Below are 20947 nucleotides of genomic sequence, written 5' to 3' on the forward strand. Positions count from 1 at the left end.
GGGAAACCAGCATTAAAATACTATCATTGACAATGCAAACTGGTAACGTGCGGGTGGAGGAAAACAACATATCAGAGCAATTACAGTATCTAGATTCTTGACCTAAAATTTTACTCCTCAAAATTTATCCTGAGGAAATAATTGAAGAAAAAGGTTTTAAGCATGAAGTTATGAAAATATTTTTTAAAAAGATTTTAATTACTTGAGAGCGAGCAAGCACAGAGGGAGAGGGAGAAGCAGACTCCCCTCTGAGCAGAGAGCCCCGCTTGGGGCTTGATCGCAGGATCCTGATATCAGGAAGGCAGACGCTTAACCGACTGAGCCACCCAGACGCCCCGAAGTTATGAAAATATTCATTGCAATGTAATTTGTAGTAGAGAAAACTGAAAACCTTGATGCTCAATGATAGGGAAATACTGAACATAATATTAAATTAATAAGACAATGGCCTTTGTGCACAAGAATAACTATGAAGACAATGAGAAAAAGTTGATTTTTCAGTGAAACAAAATTCCTCAGTAATCCTCTCTGGCCGCGTTACTAACCAGAACTGGGCTACAATCTAAAGGGCTCGGCAATGCCAAGTATCGGGAGTTTCTGAGAACAGCTCTCTCATCCTTTTTTCACCAAAACTTTCATTCCCATTAAGAGACTAGGTGGGTACATTTTCTTCCTAAGTACTGAAACATAATTTGCAAAGTCTTGTTTTTTAAAGGATCCATTCAGAAACTAGATTAACCGTGACAACCTCAAAGACAGACCTTCCCCCCTCCCCGACCTAGAAACCTACCTTGAGTCTCTCCCATGCCCAAACAGCAGTGACTTCTCAACTTCGGCCTGAATTCCCCATCCTTAACATTGTTCCTGCTGCTGTCCTCCATCCTTTTAACACAACATAAGTTAAGAACTACCCTAGACAACATAGCCACCCACCCCTTTTCTCTCTCGTATCCCTTTAAGTCTTGAGGCCACTGGTAGAAAATTTAGGGAATCAAGCCATTCACAGTATAACCAGATCGGGGGATCTACACCTGGTGTCAATCACCTGGGGCAAATGTTAGAAACTCAAATTAACCCTGTTTCTAGGTCTACAGTGGGCCTTAAGAACCTTCACCAGAAGTTCTCAATTCTGATGCACAACTGAAACATATGGAGCTTTTAAAAGACACTGACGCCTGGGGCATCTGGAGAGCTCAGTAGGTTGGGCGTTGGACTCTTTTCAGCTCAGCTCATGGTCTCAGGGTTCTGGGATTGAGCCCCGCGTGGAGCAAGGCAAGGGGCTCCGTGCTCAGCAGGGCAACTGCTTGGGATTCTCTTTTCCCTCTGCCCCTCCCCCACCTCACGCAAGCAAGCTCTAAAAATAAGATCTTTAAAAAGATAGTGACACCCAAGCCCCAACCAGAGAAATTCTGAGCCCAAGATGTCACAGCACGTGCCCAGTATCTTTTAAAGTTCCCACTTTAGGCACCTTGCTAAGGCATAGTTTCATACAGCTTATTTTAGAAAAAGCCAAAATGGTTAATATAGAATGTAAAGCCTCACTACTTAAACTGTGACCTGAGGGCCAGGCATCGGTGTCATGAGCTAGCAGCATGAAATTAAAATTCCCATTTTAACGAAGTCCCCATGTGATTCTTAGGCACATCAATTTGAGAATCCATCTAGACCAACGCCGCCCAACAGATCTTTCTGTGATAAAAAAAAACATTCACCTGTGCTACTAAGGTAAACCACTAGCCACAAATGGCTAATGAGCACTTGAAATGTGGCTACTGAGGCTGAGGAAATGAGATTTTAATTTATATATAGCTAGCTACTGGCTACTGCACTGGACAAGTCTGATCTAGAGAATTCGGTTTGGTTAGAGGGCATGCATTTATGGATCCCGCTCTGTGGATGCAAAAGGAATCCATGAGAATCACTGCCTACAGAACTGTCTTCTCTTCTTAATGAAGACAAAAGCCAGGTGTTAAAAACAATCCATTTATTGGGTTTTAAACTAGTTACACAATTGAAATCATCAGTTTGGCACTACTCTATACAGGGATCACGCCTGTGTACGCCGACAGTTCAATACTGTACCAGGACCTCTGCTGTGCTTAGGTCTGTAGGGAGTCATTCAGCAAGTAGATGCTAAAAAATATACTGTAGTGTTCCTTTAAGGAAGACTGTACAGGGTGTGTTGCAAGATGACATTCACCAACTTGTGAATTACTTTAACCTAGAAGATACCTTGCATTCTATAAACTTGTCATAGGCAAACATGTGGTGTTTGCATTTAGGGATGCACACAAAATGTTACATAAAAATCCAGACATTCTAACCATAAATGAACTCAAACAAAATCCCCACACCTCAGCTTTTGTAACATGAAAAGATAGAGAAAATAATTTAAAAACACAAAAAAATGGCATTCAATTGGTACAAAAGCCAAAAAATCACTACAATAAAGAGCTACATGTGAATCTTTACAAATTAATTACACAATGCTGTGTAAAAGGTTGCATCTGTACAAAGTCTTGCCAATGCTATCTCTACAGTTTATACAGTCTTTTACATCTATATAACATTTATTAATAAACAAGTCAGTTAAATATAAAGACTTATAGTCTCTCAACGATTCTGCAGGCAAAAAAAAAAAAAGAAAGAAAAAAGAGAAAAAAGAAAAAAAAACTTACAGAATTTCCACAAACACAGCAGTCTTCCATTAGCTGAAGTATAACAGTTTTCGAAGAGGGTTGATCAAACAGTATATGTAAAGAATACAGGTAAAAATCAACCAGTCAGAGTTTTTATTGTTGTTGTTGTTTATTTTCAAAATCACACATTGTATACACACACAACAATCAATCAAAAATTTATTCACCAAACCCCCAGTTTTTCAGCAACTGCTCTTTCTGATCAGCACCAAAGCCTCCAGAGTCTGTGGGAAGCACGTGGACACAGACCTCACTCCTGCGTCTTGGTGGACACTCCATCAGGTCCTTGGTTAGGTTCCAGACTTGCCCTCTTTTCCTTCCCTCTTCATGGCTCTCCAGACCCAAGGCTCTCAAAGGCTTCGATTTATGGCCCACAGCCCTACTACCATCTACACCCAACAGCCATTTGGAAGAAATTCAAAATAATTTGAGATGAATGAAATGACGGGACCTGTATTACAGATAAGTATTCTCCGTTACAAGTAAACTGTTTCTTAATGAGTTCCTAGACTCTGTTTGGTCTTGGATGCCATGATCATATTGGGTAATTATTTCTAGTCTGAGACATTGTGGCTTTGTCAGATGTCTCAAAGAAAAAGTGATCAATGTTCTGGAGACACTTCCAGACAAGTTAGGTAATCAAATGGCAGCTGAGAACCTGTGGAACGGAGACTAATGAGACCAAACACAGAAGCCACCAAAATGATGAGAGCTCAACAGAGGCAGAGTTTGAAAACCTGCAGAGAGCCGCCACAGATGGCACCTGAGGATCTGGAATTTTTGATGAAAAGAGCTTGAAGTGAGGACTACTCATCTGTATCAGGGAGGAAAAAAATCTCAGTTAGACAACAGGACATCCACCTTTAAAGCTCGGTAAGTGAAATTTCCTTTCTTCTTCTTAACCTAGTGGAAAGGTGTCTGCGTTCTCCTCTTTAATTCAGGATGAAAAAGAAATACTTAAGAATCCAGATGCAATGTTCTCCTAACAGTATATAACCTAGGGTTCTTAGGGCAACCCCAAATGCCCAGGCCCCACTCAGGAGGCAACGAAGAGTAAGATTTCTTTTAACTAACCATTCCCAGGCTACTAAGCCCACTCATCGATAAAGGTCCAAAAGCAGTCACATCAATTCTCTGGGGACTACTTCCACTGGTCACAGCAAAAGTCACATTAACACATTTTTTTATCATCTAAATAAGGACATCTAAGAACGTCAGCAAAAAGAAAAATCTTGTAAGCACCCATGTCTCAATCATTAAACCAATGACATCTGCCTGAGGACGTCAGACTTCTTAAACTCAGCATTTTGCCAACTTACCCTTCTATGCATAATAGCACGGTGACACAAGGAGATCGGTGAGAACAAGCAGCTGGTCATCTGTGAACTGCTGTTTGTGTTCTTGCCAGTTGTCATGGTGTGTCCTTCGGAAATTGGATAAGGTCTTTTTTACAGTCATCTGTAGAGTAGGCAACCCACATACATTTTATTTTAACCTCTGAAAGATGAGGATTATATTTCGGATAACTTTAGCTATGTAAAAATCCCTCTAAACTTCAGATCTCACACTTCACCGAGTACCACAAAACCAACAAACCAATTCTAACTTCGCAAAGCCACCGAGCTCACTTCTTTAAAATGACTAGCTGTGCGTTAGGACAAGATCCTGGCACTTACACCATGTTATTAAACCAGTTTCAATACACACCTACGTCTATTTCCTAAGTGAGAAAGACAAAGTCATTGGTCTTTGCAGTCGCTTAGACACAGCTGTTCTCTAAATAATACCATCACAATTTCCTGTTTCATATTAGCTCCCAGTTAGATACTTCCTAGATATAAAATGTTAGTAAATAAGTAAAAAGATTAACTATCCTGACAACACTGACAATGTTTTACTTCCACTGGACTGGGAAGACAGACGCTTTAGTAATTTCCTTGCTACTAAAAGATCTCAAGTATATAGAAAGCAAGGCCTCCACAAGCTCTTACTGATTACCGTCGAGTAGGCTTAGCCCCAGCCGAGGTAGTCGCGGCAGTAGCTTTATCAAAGCAGAAGGTCCAGAGTGAATAGGAAATTACTAGTAAAAGATTTTCGTACAAAAACATCACTGATATAATATGTGTGCAAAGAAACGACCAAGGAAGACTTTTACCTCAATAGGCTGCGGATCGTTCAGATGTGCACTGAGATTCATAAGGAGCTGGGGCATCCAGGTGGGAACATCGTAGGGACTAGAAAGAACACAGGCACCAAGACCCAGCACCCCAGCATGACGTTTGACCAACTCTGAAAAAACAAAAAAACCCCACCAATATATGTGCAGATATTTACACGACTCTACTGCACGTCACAGTGAAATAAAATTAGTTTTCAATTAAGCTAGTTGTCGTCAATGTGTTAATTTCTGCATTTAAAATGTATCTGTGTGCACACACAGCAAAGACAGGACTCTGAGGCTGAACTAGAAGCTGTCCCTCAATGAGGTCAGAAATGTGTCACAGGGGTGCCTGGGTGGCTCAGTCGTTAAGCGTCTGCCTTAGGCTCAGGTCATGATCCCAAGGTCCTGGGATCGAGCCCCGCACTGGGCTCCCTGCTCAGCGGGAAGCCTACTTCTCCCTCTCCCTCTGCTTGTGTTCCTTCTCTCGCTGTGTCTCTCTCTGTCAAATAAATAAAATCTTAAAAAAAAAGAAAAAAAGAAATGTGTCACAGACTTGCTAGAACTTGCACAGTAATAGTTTTGATCAATTCAAAGCCATATGCAAAAGTGCAATCGATCCTAAAACAATCTCTGATCAAAACTGGACCCTACTTTTCTGGATGGGATCCACAGAATGGATCAATCCATGAGGTAAACATACTGTATGTGAGGAATGTCTGTATTTCTCAAAACAGAGCGGCAATGTGTATTCTAGAGGGCCTCCTTTCTTTTTTTAAAACCTCTATTCTTTCTCTAGGGATAGTAGTTACTCCTTTCAAATTCTCCTGTTTTTCATTAAAGTTCTGTGTGTGTGTGTGTGTGTGTGTGTGTGTGTGTGTGTGTGTATTGTTATGTGTATACATGAAATATGGTGCCTGGGGAACTGAAGTTAATAAAAAAGGAATACGAAATATGAGAATTGTAAATAATGCCATTCGGGATAACAAAGACCTGAAACTACTAGTGGGTATTTTACACCAGCACAGTTACCTGCAGAAGGAATCGTATCTGCTACGGAACCAGGGTCTCGCTTTCTTTTCTTCGGTAGTTTCGTTTTGCAAAGTTGCTCAAAATGGATCTGCATAGGACTGTCCATGGTAAGGAAGTTACACTGTAACAGACCGCTTAACGTGGTAGCAGCCATTTCCCGGACCTGCAGAGATAATCACTTCTTTTAGAAGCGGAGACCCTAACCCTCAGGGGAATGCTGGAGGCTGGGGGGTGGCGGTGGGAGCGGGCGGGGACGGGGCGCTTTCCCAGACTTCGCTGTGCAAACTGTGTAAATGCTCTTACGCCGGTTCTTCCGGGAGATTTCATCCGATTCTCAACAGGTCTGGGACCGCAAAATGGATGAGAGCCGCTACATCAGGGCTGCGCAAAGTAAATGCTTAACTATTGCACACAAAATTAAGTTTCTCCATGAATTATTTCCCCACTGACGGGCAGTTGTCCTTCTCAGGGCTGGAACTGTAAAAGCAGCACCAGAGCCTAACATGAAAATGAATTTTCTCCTGGACTCCACATCTCTTAAAACTACTGCTGCTGTTTTCGGCCGAACGAACACAGCTATAGAACAGTCACTTTGTATAGTTGGCGTATGTTGGGGAGATTTATACCCAATTTACTTCTTAGGAATTTCGCAGGCTGCTGGCAGACTACAAACCCAGTTTACTGAAGTACCAAATGCAGAGTAGAGAACAGTCCATTTCAAAATGGAATAAGAACTCAAGGTTTGGGAAAACAAAAAAACCCAGGAAAATGCTATCATCTCATAGATCTCACAAAATCCCTGCTAAACGTTCATAAAGATAGGCAGTAATAATTTGGGAAAAAATCCCACTTATATATTTTGCTGTTCATTGCTTCAAAAGGTTTTTTCTTAAACGTTTTAGTTTGACAGTTTTGGGGTAATTAACATTTTCATTATACTATTAAATGAATTACATTATAAATTATTTTACTACATCATACTTGGTGCACTATTTCCTTTCATACCACGATTCATTTTTATATTCAACTACTGATGAGAATGTATTCAACTTCTCACTACTATGCTAAAAATATTCTTAATTTATGTAATTTTTTTCTATATTGCAATGTATTTTCTTAGGAGAGATTCTAAGAATTGAGACTACTAAATTTTAATGTATGAACAACTTTACTATTAATTTGGTGGCTATCAGCTGCTTTTCAAGAGCCAGTGCTAACAGACTACGACACAAGTCTGAAGCGGAGTACTCGGTATATACCTTGCTAACCCTGTTACTGTCATTATACATTTTGTTTTAAGTAGGCTCTATGCCCAACGTGGGGCTTGAACTCATGGCCCTGAGACCGAGTCACATGCTCTGCTGACTGAGCCAGCCAGGTACCCCTAAAAATTTTCCTTTATATCTAATAGTTTTCTTTAAACATTTCTTATTTAGATTACAAAGTTTTTTCAGTATTATCATGAGTAGCTTTTGCTGATTATTACTGATACTTAGTATTCTGTTTTAAAAATATGACAGAGGCACCTGGCTGGCTCAATTGGTAGAACATGAAACTCTTGATCTTAGGGTTTTGAGTCTGAGCCCTTTGTTGGATATAGAGATTACCTAAATAAAGAAAAAACAAAATCGTAAAAAAAATATGATAGTTTTAATGAATGTCATGGCTTTATTTAGAGTAACGGTTATGCTTAAGCCTACGACATGGAATATGAAAATAATTTCTGAAAATGTTCTACAACAAGGTCCAGCAAACAATAAATGCAATTTAATGTAACTGCTGTAATAGTTAAAATTAGGAAACACTGATTTTCAAGATTTCCACCTTTTCATTTCTATTCCTTTAGTTATTAAAAAATACAAGTAAAAAAAATTACAGACAGCTATAAATACTGTAAGCCTGTCATAGCTGTTACAACCAACTGTGTGTGAGTACTTGAGGGGCTAGCAATATCTACTCCCAGAACACAAGAAGGCTGGATTGCAAAATGAATAGGCTCATTAGGGAGGTGGAAAAATTTCCATTCTCAGTTTCCTATGGATGCGATCTATTTTCAGTGCTCTCAAATAGAGTATATAATTACTGGGAGTGCTCCACTACATAGAAAACCCACAAAAAAGTACAAATTTCACAAAAATTTCAGTTACATTTTCTTTACCTAAGGCCAAGCTGTAACTTATTTCTTATTTATTACAACATACTTTTCTTACATTAGACTATATTAGCTAAGAGATTTATCTTTTTGTACAAAATATTAATGTAGCCTCATCACAAGGTTGCCTTTAATTTCTCTACCAAGGAAAATAAAAAGGGGCAACAATCCTAACTTTACTGGATAACAGCATTTGTGGGTAGATTTTGATTCTCTCTCTCTGTGTAAGAGAGAGCATGCAAGTGTGTGCAAGAGGGAGGCGGGGCACTCAATCTCACAAATCTGAGATCACGCATGACCTGAGCTGAAGTCAAGAGTTAGACACTTAACCAACTGAGCCACCCAGGCGCCCCTAGATTTTTATTCTCTTGAAACTGAAACTGCCTACATGCAGATTCCTATTAGTCCTTTTGAAAATTAGTAAGGTAAGTAAAATATTATCACCTGCAATTCACATATGAGAAAACTCTGATTCACAAATGTTATCTGCCCAAATGCAAAGACACCCCAGAACAAGAATGTGGCCAATGTTTGTTTCCATTTGTATGGAATCATGATTAGGGTATCAAAAGTAGTAACAGGGTAATGTTAAAATTAAAGTTACTTTTAATAATTTATGCTTTAAAAAATCCATCAGTGCATAAATAGTTCTTAAGGGGGGGGCATAATGCTTTCTCTAAATGTATTCAATTTTGATTTGCTATGTCTTAAATTTTACCTCTAGTTGTTCATCCTCCAAAAGACTTATCACCAGCCACCTGATGTCTTTAACTGCATCTTCGTTGTTTAGGAAAATAAAGAGGTTATAAAATACCATGGTCTGGAGGTAGGTCAGCACTGTGTATCTAGCATGCCAAGAACTGCTTCTTGCTGTCTGTGAATGAGAAGGAGGAGAAACAATGGGAATAGTGCTGATGAGAGCAGGAGGCCACAGACAGGAATTACACACAAAATCCTATCATCTTCTAGGACACCTTTTATAGGCATGGTTAGAGCAAGCTCGTGTTATCGCTCCTTCAAAGTAGAAGGTTGCATGAACTATTTCAGGTCAAGTGAGTTCTTCAGAATGGCTGAAAATAAAGGGTAAGGAACACATGGACAGAGGTCAGCTTTTGAAGAAAATTATAATACTCTGACTCCTTAAAGAGTTACATGTTATTTTACTTTGTAGCAGGTAGTAGATTAAAAGCAATGACTGAGAACTGTTAAATTCCATCATACACACACAAAAATGGGCGGTTAAACAATATTTTTCAGTGGTAATTCAACTTAGAAATCTGAAAACTATGGGAACAGGTTCATTTTTTTATATTATGTAACACATGTTATGACCTGGGTAAAGGCCGAGCACACAGTATACCAAACATGCAGCCAGAAAAGACACAACCAGTTAGGTCTTTTTTCTTTTTTTTAAACCAAATATTGGGAAATAAAGTGAATAAAATAAAGGGGAAATGGTAAAAGGTAATGACCACCCCCTCCCTCGTAAGCACTTTGCATCCGAGGTGCTTCAATCATTAGCTCTTTGTGTATATAGAAAATCTGGGGGTTGAATGATCTCCCCAAGGCCACAGAAGTTGGCAGCAGAGCCAGGTACAGAATCTAGGTCTGTTTCTTTGGGCAATATCTATCTTCTCTCATACTAGAAGAAAATTAAAAATGAAAAATAAATTTTAGGTGTGTGTGTACTACAGCTGACCTGGTGAAATTCTTAGAATGGATAACCAAATTCTAACTAAAACACAGGAATATTCGTCAGACACTCTTACTTGTTTTAGCACCTGAAGTACCAAAGGCACTTGATGAGGGTAAAGCAAGCCCTGAGACATTAGTGATAGACACAACTTTGCATCTCTTTTCAGCTCATCATAGCTATTGTCATTTTCCACTGGGGCGATCTGGAGAACAATAAAACAAACCAAACAGATAATTGAAATAACAGCCAGTACGTACAAAGGCATCCTTACATAAAATAAATCACATTTTTACCGTTAACAACTTCTACAGAAATTTTCAGATATGTACAAAACTAGGGAATAGTGCAAGGGGTCCCCATGAATCAATCACCTCCCCAACGACAAACACATAATCCTCCCATTTTTGCCCCCTGTGTTTCCTCATCCCCCAATTATTTTATTTTTATTTTTTTTTTAATTAAAAAATGTTTTTATTATGTTATGTCAGTCACCATATAGTACATCATTAGTTTTTGATGTAGTGTTCCATGATTCACTGTTATCATCCCCAAATGAAATTATGTGAAGCAAATCCCAGACATATTTCACCCATGATTATTTTATTATGTATCTCTAAAAGAGAAAGTCTCTTATTTAAAAAACCTGGAATGACAACAGCCATAAAAATCCATGGCAGTTAAAATATAAAATACACAGTAGTGTTCAAATTTCCATTATTTTGTAAATTGGTTGTTTGGACTCTGGTTCAATGGTGATGATCACACAGTGCATTTGGTTCACGCAGCTCTTAAATGTAAAGGGTTCTATGAAAAACATATTTAAAAAAAAATCTCTAAATTCTCCCTACCCTCTTTTAAAATTCCTTGTCCTTTAAAAAAAGGGGGGGGGGCTGGCTACTTGGTTTTGCAGTGTCCCCTATAGTGGCCTTCCTTCCCTGTGGTGGCCTTCATTGGCTCCAGTATGTCCTGTAAAGTAGCCAATAGATCTAGAGGCTTGATTTTATTGAAGTCTAATTCTTTGAGCACAACATAAGCAGTGGTACTTCCTTCACTTATGGTCAGTTTTCTCTTTCTGTAATGAACCATTACAAAAAAAGGTTTACAAAATGGTGACACTCATTTCTTCTTATTACCTGGAATATTTCATACAGAAAAGCATTCCCTCCCTCAGTTTCTTCTGACAATGGTTTCCTTCCTATCCTCCTAAACTGAATAATGAATTTTTAAAACAATGTCTTTATGAACTAATGAATTTCAACAAATTCAATGGTTTTACTCTTACTGGTGCTCTAAATGGCTCCTGACTCCTTTAACACAACTGTTGCATCCTTGGTTTTTTGGTAGGACAATACGAATCAGGTTTATCCTGTACACTTCTTGGTCCAGACCTGAAGTCAGCTTTTTCTCCACGGAGCCCTGGTTCTTCTAGCAGGAAATGATAATCTGGGCACTAGGAGCACTGATCTCTACTAGGTTGATTACTGGTTATGGGCTTTTTGTGGACAGAACTAGGAAATAAGCATATTTTCTAAAGAAAAACAGATCATGAGATCATACTGATACTTTCAAACGTAGGATTACTGAGGTTTTACTAAACAGCTGGAATTTTAAAGACTTATTTATTTTAGAGAGGGCACACATGTGTGCACAAGTGGGGTAGGGGCAGAGGGACAGAATCTTCAAGCAGACTGCCAGCCTGAGCACAGAAACCAACACGGGCGATCCTACAACCCACGAGCCATTACCTGAGCCGAAATCAAGAGGCTCAACCAACTGAGCCACTCAGGCACCCCAATAGCTGGATTTTTATATCTTGTCACTCGTGCTAAAATTTCCGGTTCCTAATGTTAAAAAAGGAACAGGCCAAAATGAAATGACTCGCCCCCACCACTGCAAACAAGACTTAATTGTAGTTTCACTCATTCTGGTTCTGAAGGCATGTGACTTTCAACCAGTTAGGAATTAACTGATCAATAACAGTAAAGCAAACCGCATGACAGACACCCGCCTTGTCTGAAATAATCCTGTTTGATTATGCCTTTCTTGTCCCAACCCATTCTGCCTTTAAACCCTTCCACTCTGGGGGCCACTTGGGGGGCTCAGTCAGTTAAGTGTCTGCCTTTGGCTCAGGTTGTGATCCCAGGGTTCTGGGATCTAGCCCCGCATCAGGCTCCCTGCTCAGGGGGGGAGCCTGCTTCTTCCTCTCCTCTGCCCTTCCCCCTGCTCATGCTCTCTCTCAAATAAATAAAATTTATACATATATGTATATAAAAACCACCTTCCATTTTGTACAGCTCCCTGGAGTCCTTTCCATTTGCTAGATGGGTACTGCCCGATTCATGAATTACTGAACAAAGCCAGTAAGATCTTTGAATTTACTCTGATGAGTTTTAACACTATTGACAATTATCATTTATTGGCTCTTTATTACATAATAGATGTAATAGCTTTATTCCAATATTAGAGGATGCAGTCCCCACAGGCACGTATGATTTTGTTTTAAAAGCCACTGCTCCGTATATTTATCCTTACAACCAGATACACAGTAAGGTGAGGTTCATTTATTTCACGGTGCTTTTCTTTTTTAAAGGCAGGGATGCCTGGCTGGCTTAGTTGGTGGACCATGTGACTCTTGATCTCGGGGTCTTGAGTTTGAGCCCCGCACTGGGTGTAGAGATTATAAATAAAAACTTAAAAAAAAAAAAAGAGGGGGGAAGTTCTCATTTCATTTTGTTTTATGATCATAAAAAGTATTGTTAGGGCTCCAAAGATAAATTGGTAAAATAAAGTGTACCCAGACAACCTTCTTTGCCCCCAGCCCTTAAGTGTCCTCTAAAACAGTCTAAATATACTTTCTTGTTTCTTTTTAAAGTATAGTTTTTTTTAATGTTTTTTTTTTATTATATTATGTTAGTCACCATACAGCACATCCCTGGTTTTTGATGTAAAGTTCGATGATTCATTAGTTGCGTATTAAAGTATAGTTTTAATATGGGGGTGCCTAGGTGGCTCAGCTGGTTAAGCATATGACTTTTGATCTCAGGGTTGTGAGTTCAAGCCCTGTGTTGGGCTCTATGCTGGCTGTGGAGCCTACTTAAAAAAAAAAAAACAAGCAAACGAACAACATCCCCCCCAACCAAAGTCAAGGATAGTTTTAATATGGAAAAAAAATTATTCTTCTCTAAAACACTAAGGATTGTATTGACTTAGGTGAAATATTCAAAGCTTAGTATTACTAAATTTCTTTGCATGCCCATAACAAATGGGAACTTAACCATGCCTTTACTTTAACTATCCTTGTTTACCAAACTTTAGCCAGGTTCCTCTGAGCCCCCTTTTTATCCTTGGACCTACTGAGTCTAGCTGTAGCACGAATCCTGACATTTGAGCGAATCCCTCACCTCTGTATCTGATCCAGCTCCTTACCTCCATTCTTCCTATGTGATCATCGTGGGCTGCTTTCAGCAAGAATCCTGTCAAGTCAGTTTAGCAAGAATCCCCTATTCTTGCTGTTTCCTCTTAGTCATTTTCTACGCACTAACACCTCCCCCCATCCCGCTTACTGGCTAAATATCCCCAGCTGTCTTCGCTGTATTCAGTTCTAAATGAAGTCTTCCCCACAATTTTGACATGTGTCAGAATAATTTTTTCTTTAACAACTACACCTCCAAGCTGAGTATACTAATTCACTGTGATAATTTGTCGAGTTTTTGATGGAAATAATTTCTGTTAGCAGACTTTACTGAAACAAGTATATGAGATTTCGTCTCAAATGAATGGAGAAAATATAGATTATCTTGAAATTAAGCTGCACCTTTACATCAATACTTTACATAAAAGTAAATGTATCAATTTTCTATCTTATACTACAAATTTAAATGCAAAAGAGAAAACCATAAAAATTTAAAAAGAAAAAAGAATTGTTTAAAAAAAATAATCCTGGACTGGCATACTTCAAAACATCATTTAAAAATAAAGAAAATTATAAAAATGGAACTCCTTTATAACCAACAGAAAACTGGCAAAATACAGATAGCTGGCAAAAAAAATACAAATAGCCAATGTACAAGGAGACAGTCTCACTAAAGAAATACAATAATTTTGGTTTATATATATATTTTTTTAATCAATCAATCAATCAATCAGCTCCAAGTCCAGTGTGGGGCTTGAACTATCTATCTATCTATCTATCTATCTATCTATCTATCTATCTATCTATCTATCTATCTATCAGTAAGCTCCAAGCCCAGTGTGGGGCTTGAACTCACAACCCTGAGATTAAGAGTTGCATGCTCTACTGACTGAGCCAGCTAAGCATCTCAAGAAGTACAACAATCTTTTAAAAAATTTATTTAACCATCAAAGATTTAAGAAATGTCAGGGTTTGCTGGAAAGACGTAACACAAGACATGCTCTTTGGGGGGCAATATCCACTAAAATTACAAATGCAAGCAGATCTTTTACATGGTAGTTTATATACAGTAATTACTCTACAAATATATGCATATTTGTAAAAGACTGTTAGTATACTGTTTTTAGGAGCCTAAAACTGGGAATAACCAGTGACCACCCATAGAAAATGGATTAAATAAATGATAATACAATACAGTCATTAAAGAGGAAGAGGCAGTTATGTGAGAAGACGGTCATTATGTAACAGGCCAAAAAAAAAAAAACAACAAAACCAGTCAATCTGCAGAATGAAATAGTTCTGTGTTTTTGGCCCAACAATCCCATACCTACACTTAGGCAATGTCTGGCACAGCTGTGCTCAAAGACAAAGGTATAAAAAGATAACATCAAACAAAGAAATCAAGGATAAAAATTATTACAAATACTCAACAATCCAAATCTCTAGGCAACGTACATGGAACTTTTTTTCATTTAATTCACCCACAATAGAAATGAGGTGATTCAGAGTTTGGTTATAGTTGAACTGCTGTATAAAAAAGAAGATACTCATTTGCTGGCAGGCCTACCACTACCACCAGAAAAATTTAAGGTGACTCACTCACCTGTCGAATCAGCAGTCTTTCTTCCTACCATTCATGAAAAAAATGTGTTTTATGAATTAAATTAGGACATAACGTTCTCATGTTAAGAAGAGGTTAAAATGTACTAAAACCTGCAAAATCCTGAAATTCAACAGGTAAACCTCACTGTAAAGAATATCATTTTCCAAAGCAGCAAATTAACCATTACTAATTACTAGTACAGGATAACAATTTGTTTGAGCTGAACTACTTCTATGTGCCAGTAAGATAAAAATCTCTTAAAGGTATTTTTTTAAGTTTTTACTTATCTGGTTAAGTAACCTCTAACACCCTACAACCCTGAGATCAAGAGCTGCACGCTCTTCCAACTGAGCCAGCCAGATACACCAAAATCTCTGAGATATTTTACTTTGCAGTGATTTCATCTACTAACAACAGTACCGTTTGTGGAACAAAAACCTTTTCTGTTACAAAGTAAAGCTTCTAAGTTTGGAAAAGTACTTCGTTAGTTCATCTCAAGAAATAACATCTGTATTTCTTTGATCGGCAACTGCTCTGTAGTTAAGTTTGTCGGAATCTTACCAACTCACTTCAACTTTTTAATTTTCAACTTTAATATTTTCCTAAAAAGCATTATTTTTCTTCCCAGATAGGACTTTTAAAAGAACACATGCGTACACTGTCTTAGTGTTCCAACTGCACATGTATAGTTAATAGAAAAACTAAGATTCAGACAACCTTAAAGTTTGGGGATGTTCAACTGGTAACGAAGGCGGTAGGTTCTAGCTTTTCATAAAAATATATGGGGTAATCTTCCTTCCGATATTGAAAAAAAAAAAGTAAAAATAAAAAAAAAGTCCCAGGTACAACAACTTGGACAACTGTTAAAAGAATTTTATGAGTGAAAAAAGCCAATTACAAAAGGTCACATATCTCCATTTATATGACATTCTTGACATGACAATTATAGACATGGAGAACAAATCAGTGGTCGCCAGAGGATAGTGGTGGTGAGGGAGGAAGGTGTGACTGTCCCAGGGTAACACGAAGTGGTTTTTGTGAAGATGGGAGTATTTCCGTATCATGATTGTTCTGGTGGTTGCAGGAATCTATTTGTGTGATAGAATGACATAGAATTATACACATGTTGTACCAATTTCAATTTTCTGGTTTTGAAAATGTAACTACTGGAGAAAACTGAGTGAAGGGTACGTGAGACCTCTCTGCAGTACCTCTGCAACTCCTGTGAATCCTTACTATTTCAAAATGACAAGTTTGGGGGAGAAAGTCTGTGCTGGTGAAGTTTAGGGGCTTTCTTCAGGTACTGCCTATTCTTATCTTTTGCTTTCTAGCCATACTATAGGACAGACTGACATACAGTGACTTGGGTTTTCCTGAAGACTTGAAGTACTAAGGGTGTTACAATGTCTGTAGCATTGATACATGCATTTCCTTGCCAATATACCCATCCCCCTCTCCTGGTAACAGACATTTTGATTAACTTTTGGAAAATCATCCTTTTCTGTCATTCTGGAGGGTCTGACAATGGAGGGATCATACTGCCTAGCCAAGTGTAGTGAGAGACCAAAGCCTGGCCAATGAGACTTTCTCTGGACATCTGAAATCTCGGAGAGAGAGAAATGCAAGGAGACACACCTGATGAGGCTGTCAGCTTCTGTTACCTACGTCCCCAGGCAGCCAACTGCCTAGATAATCTAAGTAATCTAATTTCCTGCCACTGTCGCAGACATTTGGTTTGCAGTGCTTGCAAGTAAAGATCTTTAACTAATACTAGTTAACTAATGTGATATACAAAAAGGAGACCTTACACTTTCTTTTGCTTGTTTTCACACAAATGTATTATTTTTAGTATATCACAGGTAAGATTTAACCTGCGTTAACTTGTACAAAATGCTGCCCCCCTGTGTTAATCTGTACAAACATTTAGTTAGCAAAGGAACACTTTACGGGGCTTTCTTCTCCTCTAATTATTGAGAAAAATAGTTTTTCTGAACAACTACCATCAATGGCATGTATTTTTGTACCAGTTATAACAACATCTGTAAATTTTTCTGAGTTTGACATATACAAAAGTATTATCCTGCAGCGGTGAGTTCTGATAAGCACATAGGGAAGTCTGAAACCGAGGATACAACATGTCCTTGCTTCCTCCCCGATCATCGGCATCTGAACTATTATTCCAAATTAAAAGGCAGTTAAAGACTAGTAACAAAAATAACATGCAATAATTACAATATATACAATTATTTTGCCCTGTGCTCTCTGCTTTATAGACATTATCTCACTTCATCCTTGCAACAACTCTGTGAGGGATATTGGTATCATCCCCCACCTTATATATAAGGAAGACAGTCTTAGAAGTTCAGTAGCTTGTGCAAGGTCACAAAGGAGGCCCAATCACAAACAGGATTTTAACTAGGTCTCTATTTACTCTAAAACCAGTGCTCTGTAAACTATTCTTGGTTGGAAATCCTTTTCCCTTAACCTTCAGCAATATGGAGACTCTTTGACTAGAAAAGGCAAATAACTGAAACTTTCACTTTGATGTAGATTTCCAGGTGGGTGTTTTTTGAATTGATATAAAACTGCTTTTTATGAGATAGGATATGTAATACTTCATTTAGAATCTACAAAGCACCTCAAGTGTGTCCAAAAGAGAATTTCCGATCTCATCTCCAACTATTTCTGAGTGTCTGCCACAGTTTAATAAGCAACACCTTGATCCTCACTCTACACAGCTGGTCTGCCTGCAAAGCAGCTGTTCATCTGGGCTACGGTGTCTCTGCAGCCCACAGCCCGATCACCATCACGGCCTAATGCAGATTCTCAACCTCACCATCTGTGATTCAGGGGAAATGTTAGGCCTGTCATAAGCAATTCACATAAAACAACCTTCTAATGATTCAAGTTTTTAAAATAAATTCCATGTGGATTCAAAACATCTTTCTATCAACCTCACTCTCATATATCTGCTTTCTGATTTTCTTTTTTTTAAAGACTGTACTTTTACATAAACTCTACAACCAACATGGGGCTCAAACTCACAACCCCGAGACCAAGAGATCAAGGGCTGCACATCCTTCTGACTGAGCCAGCCAGGCACCCCTGACTTTTTCCTTTCTTTCTCTTGAGTGAAAGAAGGGGGATGGAACTCCAACTATCCCAACATTCACTGCACGTTACGCATTTATGAACATATGAGATCATGTTTTATATCCACTGCGTATGTGGCAGTGGAAAAAAGTTTAAGCACCACTGCCCTAAAGACAAACCCTATCTACACCAAGAACCTGCAAGTAACAAGGATCTATATACACTAGTAACTACTGTCCACCCTTATTATGCCCAAATTTCCCAGAGGCACTCATGGGTATCAGGCCCTATACAGCATTAATAAAAGTATTTTAGTGGTGAATCCTTTGAAAATTACCAGTAGAGTTATCTTTTTGAGATTTCCTGAAGACAAAGTGTACTGTGGCAAATCCGAAGTTTAGCATACCACTTGCTGAGACACAGTACCAAGGGTGCTCCTTCTTAAATGATAACTGCACCGAACAGTAACTTTCAAGTAGTGGTGATGTTTGCACCAAGCCCTCCAAATGTGTGATGAAAGAAACCAGACTGTTTTGCTAACCACAGCACGACTGCAAACTAGAATTGTGGCAACCAATACACTGATCTTGGGTTTGACCTTAGTTTTATTAGCTTCGTCATCTGCCTAGATGAGTAACTGGAACCACCTCAGGCTATACCTTTCATCAATTCAAATCAAACTTTACCGGAAACAAGCTACTTCTGCGGGTATTTGTTAAAAGCAATTACAGTCCCATTGAACACTGCAAAGTAAATACAAATACTGTATGTATAAGTACAATATATAATACATCATCAGATTTATTACACACTGAATAAAACACATCTGAAATAGCTATATTAAAAACATGTCACTATGGCTTTATTATTTTTTTTTTAGCTATCACTATTTTCCTAAACTATCACTTGGAAAATGGTTATCAGTGTACAATGCTCTGTCAGTAAACTTTTCATGTATCTGTCGAGATTCTAGTCTTACCTAATACCAAAAAGATTATTTCAACAAATATTAAACTGCTATCGCCTCATGATTTTCCTGTACTATCTATCTCTTAGCGATCCAACCCAGTTACACACAGTCTGAAAAACTATCCACCATCAGATTAAACATAAATTCCCCGTGAAGGTCAGACGGGATGCATTCTTTGTTTCTTTCCAGGTTCGTATGTAAATGCCAGTTAGCTAACACAGGGGGATGCACTCTTAATCTCAGCCATGAACTTACCTTAAAAAACAAAGGTAGAAGCTGCAGTTGTTCTGTGACCGCTGTAGAGAAGGATCTTCCTGCACTAGCCATCAGCCATTTCAATACTGTTTGAAAACAAACGTGCAGAATCAGTCTTCGCCACAGAGTTCGAGAGCACAGAGCAGAGTAACATTGTAGTGCTAATGTCAGAGAGCCACCCTGATAGCTCTGCTAACTCTTCAATGGTAAGAAAGAGATCATCTATGTGACTTCATAAATTTGACACTAAACAGCATTATGACAGGAATCACAACAAAGGGTGTCAAAACTAGGCTACTGAAGTCACTCTCAAAAAATGAATCAATAAATTAACAGCCTACTAAATACCAACGACAAATTAACCTGCAATAATCCTAATGAGCAAAAATGACAACTAAGTTGGTTGTTTATACTTACAATACGTGGAAAAATTTTAAATACAGAAACAACAGGACACCCTGAATAACCAAGACAATTTTGAAAAAGAACAATGCTGGGGGATTCACATTTCCTGATTTCAAAACTTACTGAAACTACAGAAATCAAAACAGTATGGCACTGACATTAGGACAGACATACAGACCAATGGAATAAACTAGAGTCCAGAAATAAGCCCTCACACATATGGCCAAGTAATTTTCAGAAGAGTGCCAAGACTATTCAATGAAGAAATGACAGTCTTTTCAACAAATGTTGCTGGGAAACTGGACATGCTTAAGCAAAGAAATGAAGCTGACCCTTAACTTACATTATATACAAAAATTAACTTGCAGTGAATTAAAGATCTAAACTTAAGAACTAAAAGTATAAAACTCTTAGAAAAAACTTTAGGCAAAAACTTCATTAACACTGGATTTGGCAATGATTTCTTGGATATGACACCAAAAGCAAAGGCAACAAAGAAAAATAAATTTGACTTCATGAAAATTAAAAACTTTAGTGCATCAAAGGATACTATCAAGACAGTGAAAAGACAATCCACCGAATGAGAAAATATTTGCAAATCATTCATCAGATAAGGGGCTGATATCCAGAATATATTAAGAACTATATCTCAACAACAACACTAACAACCTAACTCAAAAATAGGAAAAGGACATGAAGAGACAATTCTCCAAAGAAGATTAAAAAAAAAAAAAGGGCAAATAAGCAAATGAAAAGATGTTCAACCACTAATCATCAGGGAAATGCAAATCAAAACCACGGCTATCTTCTTTACACTCATTTGGATAGCTGTAAGTCATAAAAACAGAAAACAAGTATTGGCATGAGCGTGAAAAAATTGCAACCCTCTTGCACTGCTGGTTGGAAGGTAAAATAGTGCAGCTACTGTGGAAAATAGCCCGGTGGCTCTTAAAAAAGTTAAACACAGAATTACCATATGGTCCAGCAATTCTATTTCCAAAAGCCCAAAGAATTCAAAACAGGGACTCAAAACAGCTATGTCTATATCACTGCTCTTGGCAGCACTATTCACAATGGCCAAGGGGCATAAATGACCTAAATGTCCATTAACGGATAAATGGATAAATATTGCAAACACTATGCAAAGTTAAAAAGCCCGACATAACAGGACCAACACTACATGATTCTGCTTACATGGAGTACCTGCAATCAGCAAATGCAGAGACAAAGCAGAATGGTGGCTGCCGGGGGGTGGGGGGTGGGGGTGGGGGGTGGGGAAGGGAGGGAAAGGGTCGTTACAGATTAATGGGTACAGCGCTTCAGCTGTGCAAGACGAAAGGCTGGAGATGGACGCTGGCGATGGCTGTACAGCAATGTGAACGTACGTGATGCCACCCAACTGTAAACTTTGTATTATGTACGTGTTACCACAATAAAAAACGGGGAAAAAACCCCCAAAGGATAAGCTAAAT

General features: G+C 38.4%; 1 protein-coding gene across 2 annotated transcripts in view; it reads right to left on the reverse strand.

The window, feature by feature from the left end:
* Nucleotides 1-1969: 1969 nt before the first annotated feature.
* Nucleotides 1970-20947, reverse strand: part of PSME4 (proteasome activator subunit 4) — a 103984-nt gene continuing 85006 nt past the window's right edge. For both annotated transcript variants that reach the window (XM_087863397.1, XM_045787973.2), the window contains 7 exons: nucleotides 19071-19156; nucleotides 9811-9939; nucleotides 8760-8915; nucleotides 5890-6052; nucleotides 4855-4988; nucleotides 4019-4157; nucleotides 1970-3513 (listed from right to left, as the gene is read on the reverse strand). In XM_087863397.1, the coding sequence (XP_087719523.1) occupies nucleotides 4023-4157; nucleotides 4855-4988; nucleotides 5890-6052; nucleotides 8760-8915; nucleotides 9811-9939; nucleotides 19071-19156 (803 nt within the window). In that variant the 3' untranslated portion in view covers nucleotides 1970-3513; nucleotides 4019-4022. The remainder of the gene's footprint in view (nucleotides 3514-4018; nucleotides 4158-4854; nucleotides 4989-5889; nucleotides 6053-8759; nucleotides 8916-9810; nucleotides 9940-19070; nucleotides 19157-20947) is intronic.

This window comes from Ursus americanus, chromosome 7, assembly GCF_024610735.1.
Source record: "Ursus americanus isolate L20-20 chromosome 7, mUrsAme1.1.p, whole genome shotgun sequence".
NCBI lineage: Eukaryota > Metazoa > Chordata > Mammalia > Carnivora > Ursidae > Ursus > Ursus americanus.